This window comes from Lolium perenne, chromosome 7, assembly GCF_019359855.2.
Source record: "Lolium perenne isolate Kyuss_39 chromosome 7, Kyuss_2.0, whole genome shotgun sequence".
Lineage (NCBI taxonomy): Eukaryota > Viridiplantae > Streptophyta > Magnoliopsida > Poales > Poaceae > Lolium > Lolium perenne.
The window spans coordinates 254,944,109-254,950,414 of NC_067250.2; the positions used below are offsets into that span (position 1 = coordinate 254,944,109).

Consider the following 6,306-nt stretch of genomic DNA (forward strand, 5'->3'; position numbering starts at 1 on the left):
GCAAACTCTGTCCCATGCCACTAAACAATGGCCACCCTTGACGTCCTTTCTTCCCTTCCATAGGAAACCTCTTATAATTTTCTCAATCGCTACGATTGTCTTGGCTGGAAGATCAAGCGACATCATGGCGAAGATGGGTATCGTGGAGAGCGTCGCGCGTACCAACTCCAGCCGTCCACCTCTGTCGAGAAGAGAGGCCTTCCAACCAGGAAGCTTGCTCGCCACATTGTCCACGAGGTATTGCAACTGGGCTGCAGTCGGCTTCCTCAGGGTGAGGGGTAAACCGAGGTACCGCAAGGGAAAGTCCACTATGGGGCATTGAAGCTCCTGGTCCACGACAGCCATGTCGGTGTCACTACAGCGGATAAGATTTGCTGAGCATTTCTCCATGTTGACACATAAGCCAGAGGCGGCACCAAAGTCATCCACAATCCCGGAGAAGACCCTAAAATCCAAAACCGTTTTCACCTTTTTCAAAAAGAATACGAATGTGAATGTGAATACGTATGCTATAAGTATGAATGCAGAGCGGATTTTAAGATATGAATACAGATTGGATCTTTTCTCCATTCGGACCGAATACAAATAACGAAATAATACCGATATCTTATAGTGAGTCAGTTGTAACATGGTATCATGTGAGGTGTGTCATGACTAGATATTTTCAAGTCCACTTATAGTAAAAATAAATTTGACCACTTTCTTAATACTTTTGCTTGAATTCTTGGCGTATCAGGGTAGAACTATAAAAATAGGTTAACACAATTTTATTCGGATATGGATATATCTATTTCCTATGCTCATTTGGTTCAAAATTCAATACCACATTTGTATTTGTATTTGCAAAATCAAATCCTAATATTTATCATAACTATTTCTAGGTTCGTCCGGATATGGATATTATCATGACCATTTACAATTTTTCCGAGTAGATAATTCTCACCGTTTCACACCCCTATGTTAACCTAGAGTTGTAAATTGTCTCAAGTGGCTCTTCTTCCTCTCTTGACCCAAGGCGTGATCGATGACACAATGAGCCGTCGGACATCTCGTTAGGGCATCTCCAGCGGTGCGACCCAAACCGATGACCTAAATGTTCCGATTCTATCCACTTGGGTCGTGCCACACACATAATTTGGGCCGTGTGGTCCGATCAGCCACGCTAGTGCGTCCAACGGCATGACCCATTTGGTCCCCAGTTGGAGCAACTTGCACAATAAAACATCTAATACATATATGTTTGCTTTATACAGTAAACTAGAAATTAATAGAAACATAGTAGAAGACCCTAGCATCTTCATCTTATCCTCACCTAGTCATCATCGTGGGAGTGGTAGTGTCGACATCACATGGTCTCGTTGAAGACCTTGGCGGTGAGCATGCCGTCTCCGTTGTTCTTGAAGACGAAGAAGTGCCCGACTTCAATAGCGTGCGCGCGTGCGGGCAAACCATCTCCAGACGTTGTGGAGGTACATCTGGTCTACGTGGTCGAACAACACCTGCACGGACCACATGTCCATCGCGTTGTCGGCCACCCATAGTACGATCTCGTGGAGTTCTTAGCCATCAACGATCGACTTGGACTTCTAGGGAAGGCGCAGCTTGCCCTAGTCCATGCCCAAGTGGATGGCGACGCCGAACTAAAAGTCGGAGAGGTCGATGGTGATAGAGTCAGTCGAGATGGTGGCAACGGGTACGGTGGTGGTGACAGGGACAACAGTGCTTGACTCTAGCCTCTCGCCCTATGTCGTCCTCGACGACCTCGGTCTTGGCCACACCATGGGTCTGGTGGCCGTCCTAGATCCCCTACTCTCGATCCTATGCGGGCAGCCATAGCTGTCACGATGCCCGTGGTGGTGGTGAGAAATGGAAGAAGATAAGGTTGTGAAGAAAATGGCCGTCGCTGGCCTATTAAAAGGCCAAGGCATTGGATGCCGACTCGGAGGCCGAGACGCTAGCATTTATAAAGGCATGTGGCTAGGTTGCACATGCAGCTTTGGAATAAGCCTACCTCCATTGATAGCTATAGGAAGAAGGCAGTTGTATCGCTGCCATGCGAGCCCTCGGCACACGTGAGGACATGCTCGCTGTCCGCGGCGTGATGCATCGGCTAATTTAGTGCATCGATGGGTCGCACCGGACAAAATAATTCATTTAGATCACCTCTAGAGCGTGCGCGGCCACTCCACCTATCCTCGTAAAACGATTTAAAAACGGCAGGACCATTTAGATCTTCACGCTGATGACGCGGCGCACGCGTGGCTGCCATCTCTGCGTACATAACCTACTATGTTGTCTATGTCGCCGCGCGCGACCGATCACGCTCTGCACGCGTCCCAAAATGGCCAGGGCGGTCTTGTTTTGGCTCCGATGCAGTTGCCATATAGCCAACCCAGCGTGCGTCGGCGATTTACACAAAAATAACCCTTTTTGTTAAGTATTTCACAGACTGAACTCCGGACGAAATTATTTCGACGTCTAACTCTTTAGCATGGCGCCTAACCGCACGGCGTCGAGGTTTCGCAGCACGGCGGCACCTACCGCGGCGTTATGTTATTTTCCTACGTGGACGGCCCTGGCCCGCAGTTCGCACGTATGGCGCCGTGGACAAGGGCGCCATACGTTGGATTTGTGGCGCCGTTCAGTGCGGCGCCACAAGTCTTCTGTATGGCGCCGTGGACAAGGACGCCATGGGTGCTGTATTAGGGCCCGAATCTCCCGAGCCGACAAGACCAGAGCAAGTGTATAACACCCGCCGACGCGGCGTCGTGTTTTCCAAGCATGACGCCAGAGATCACGGCGGCATGGTTCCAAATTTTCCCGTACACGCACCAAAACTGTGACAGCAATATTTCACAGCAATATTGTTGTAATATTTCACAACAATATTTCAGCAATACCGAAGATAATGTTTTCACAATAATTTGATAAAACGTAACATCAAATTCATGACAGACTTTAACATGGTACACGCATACATAGTTCATGACAAATTGGACAACACATCAAGGCAGTTTTCATTTTTTTTGCCCTTAGGTCTCACATTTCTTGAGAGGCGCTCGTGATTAGCCTTCTGAGCGTTGTTCATTCTTCCTCCTCCTTGCCGCATGTTCCTCATCCTCATCCTCTTCGATGACAGCTGGACGCCTAAGGCGTGGCCGAAGACGCTGACATCTTGTCTTCTGCTCCGGAGTCCAACGCTCATAAGGCGAGACCAAAGTCGCGAGGCTGAGTAGGCCGAGTCGGCTCTGGAGCATCTTCTAGATGAGAAGTGCTTATCTCGTCATGATCTTGTCCATCCATCTCGTCATGATCTTGTCCATCCACCTCCCTCTCCATCGCATATTCAGCCTAGAATTGAAATGGTTAGCAAATGAGAGTTTGTGTTAAATGAGAGTCCAACACATGATGCAATTAAATGAGATTTTGTGTTAACAAACACATACCCGTCCCAAGAAGTCATCCACCTCAGCCTCAAGTTCCTCCTCAGGCACATCCACTGGATCCTCATCGATATCATCCTCAAGCTCGACGTTCTGACCGCTCGGGCTCTCTCCATAAGCCAAGTTTGATCTCCAGCCGCTAGGCATTGTGTCCACCATAGAACGGCAACCAAGGATCGCGACCAATGAACGTACACGAGCAATGCTAGTCTGTCACGTTAGAAATAACAATATGAGATTAACTTAACAAAAAGAAGGCAAGATGCTATTGTGACATACCTTAGCAAATCTTGCAAGTGCTTTATCGGACCGTCGTCCCGGAGGTAATGCCAATGCCTCCATCGCGTCAGCGTTGTGCCTAATGAGCTCCTCGCGCTACAAATAACACATAAATCATCACTTTTATGCAGGTAATAACAGCATGGGCACTAAATATGCAGAGTTGGAAACATAGGCAGTTTGGTAGAAAAGTGTGTTTCCTCTGTCAAACATAGGCAGTTTGGTAGAAACCCTGTAGTTTTGATCTGTGATCAAATGCCTGTATTGAAGTATACATGGTATAAATGGCTATTATTTTGAAGAAGCACTCTGTCAAACATAGTAAGTTTTGTTTATATTCACTAGTTTTATCAGACATTTATATCTTACTGAACTAAATTATGTCTGCACTTGGACTGAGAACAACGTGCTATTTAATTACTCTAGTATATCTTAGAAACAAGTGTGACATGCTTCAGTATGAAACTATATGTGGGATAAACAAGTAGTCAGGCCACATGATGGCTGCAGACTTGGTGGTTGATATTTTGATTTGGTGTCATCAAAATGAATTTTTTTGCAAACTTACCACAAAGCGGAGCACTGGGGCTAGCTCAACTGGCCGACCATCCCTGATAAACCTATTGTACTGGAGGTTGGCAATGTCATCAAAACCAGGATTGGGTAGCTCCAGTGTCTCTGGTTGTGTGAATGCTGGTGCATTAACCTCCCAACGAGTATTTTCCTTGAGCCAAGCAACATAATAGTCAAATGCATCACTATCGAACCTCCGAGTAGTATCATCTCGAGTTTTCTCGGCCTTGCGAAGCACTTCCCACCACTCTATGATGTACTTGCTGTGATGATCTGCCCAATTCGTGATAGACTTTTGTTGCATTCTGTCGAGCCTACATATTCAAATCCATCAATATTAGTCAACTTGGAAAGCTCACTAGTGGAGATCTATGCACGGAGATATATGAACAGAACACTCACCTATGGAGATCTATGCTCGTGTCCTTCCACTCCGGCGGGGTCTCCTGAAATAAACCAAATTGGTCATCACCCGTTGTGGAAGGTGATACTCGACAGCATAGAGACAGATTAAAGGGCGCTGCATCCGCCAGAGATGTGCTTCAGCCGTACACTGGGGGTTCAAGTCAAATTCGTAAATTCGAGCAAAGTTTTCAGCCTTCCCGTATGGCTCCCAATTCACCTATGCAAAAGCGAGTTTAGTTCAACTATAGTTGGAATCATGGAAATACGGAATGTAATACGAAGGGTGTGGAAATTTACCATGCCCGGTGTCAGCGAGTCGAACTCGTTGTTGTAGTACTTGTACATGGTTTTTGTTTTCCCTACGTATGGTTCAACCTTATCATAGAAGAACGCCCATGTAGGACGACACTGCCGCATGCCGTACTCATCCCAATCATCATGCGGAAGAACATCGGGCCGTCCAATAGGAAGACGCGACCACATCCACACCGACAATAGAAGTAACGGACCACCAATACAAGCCTGAGGGTCTGACCTACGACACGCCTTGTCCAGCTGCACAAAGAAGCATATACGTAAGTACCAAATATAGAGTGGTGAAAAATGAATGATGAGTAAACACATGCTCTAGAATTTATTACCTGCCGGTACAAATAAGCAAGAGCCGTCCGTACCCCAACTGATTTTGCTATCCCAACTAGTCAAAGCCTTTAGCCACATGTAGGGAGCATTTCTACCACCGCTGTCCGCAAAGAGAGTCCGACTAATAACATACCACACATATGCACGGGCATAGTGTTGCACCACCTCCTTTGTAGCAAGCTCGGGGCATCTCTTATACCTCAACGAAATCCATGTGTATGGCGCACCTGCGGGCATGTCTTTTACCAACGGGGCACACCCAATGAGTGACCTCATCGAATCGCGCCATCCCTTCGAGTTTGTGCTAAAACAGAGAGGAGCTCCACTGATCGGAAGTGCAAGGATCATCGACACATGCTGCAAAGTGACGGTCATCTCTCCACACCCAAGGTGAAAAGTATGGGTCTCGGGCCTCCAACGGTCAACAAGTGCCGTGGCGCACAAGGATTCATCGCGGGCGTCGACCGAGTGACTAGGGTAATAAAAGGGAGTAACCCAAGCCTCTCGATATACTCAGTACCGATCGTCGTACTCCATTTTCTCTTCATCATGAGCCTCATGAGACCTAAGTCGAAGTGGAGTGAAAACCTACAAAATAAATATGAGTTAGCACACCATATGACCATGAAAAAAAATTCAAGCTAGCACATCATATGTATCGATCCACTGCATGTACCTTCTTCTCCTCCGCCATGAGCCGACCACGGTGATTTTGATCATAGTGTGCTTCAAGAAGTGCCATCCTACAAGCAAAATTACAAGTTATAATACCAATGTCTAATACCAAGGCTCAATGCATACATCCAAACAGCCCCTAAATCATCTGTGCACACATCACATACAACAACAACAACAAAAATCCCTAAATTGACAGTACAATGTAACCTAAATTGATATTATCATCTGTGCAAATCATCTGTAACCTAAATCTATTATATACTAAAAGCAAAATACGGAGTTTTAA

The 6,306-nt window shown here is 46.5% G+C and overlaps 1 protein-coding gene across 1 annotated transcript; it reads right to left on the reverse strand.

Annotated features, from left to right (window-relative positions):
* Positions 1 to 2,958: 2,958 nt before the first annotated feature.
* LOC127311954 (uncharacterized) lies at positions 2,959 to 6,087 on the reverse strand. Its single transcript, XM_051342437.2, has 8 exons — positions 6,019 to 6,087; positions 5,342 to 5,930; positions 4,998 to 5,255; positions 4,698 to 4,917; positions 4,291 to 4,609; positions 3,723 to 3,818; positions 3,447 to 3,653; positions 2,959 to 3,351 (listed from the first exon to the last, which is right to left on the reverse strand). The coding sequence occupies exons 5-8, from the start codon at positions 4,597 to 4,599 to the stop codon at positions 3,202 to 3,204; spliced, it is 762 nt and encodes a 253-aa protein (XP_051198397.2). The 5' UTR covers positions 4,600 to 4,609; positions 4,698 to 4,917; positions 4,998 to 5,255; positions 5,342 to 5,930; positions 6,019 to 6,087; the 3' UTR covers positions 2,959 to 3,201.
* Between the last annotated feature and the right edge of the window lie 219 nt (positions 6,088 to 6,306).

Bases quoted from the DNA above. Each gene is read 5' to 3' on its own strand.
- LOC127311954 (XM_051342437.2), bottom strand. From the start codon at position 4,599: ATGCAACAAAAGTCTATCACGAATTGGGCAGATCATCACAGCAAGTAC. The intron at 3,819-4,290 runs GTAAGTTTGCAA...TGTTATTTGTAG, and splicing joins CCCCAGTGCTCCGCTTTGTG to CGCGAGGAGCTCATTAGGCA. The intron at 3,352-3,446 runs GTATGTGTTTGT...TTTCAATTCTAG, and splicing joins TGGATGACTTCTTGGGACGG to GCTGAATATGCGATGGAGAG.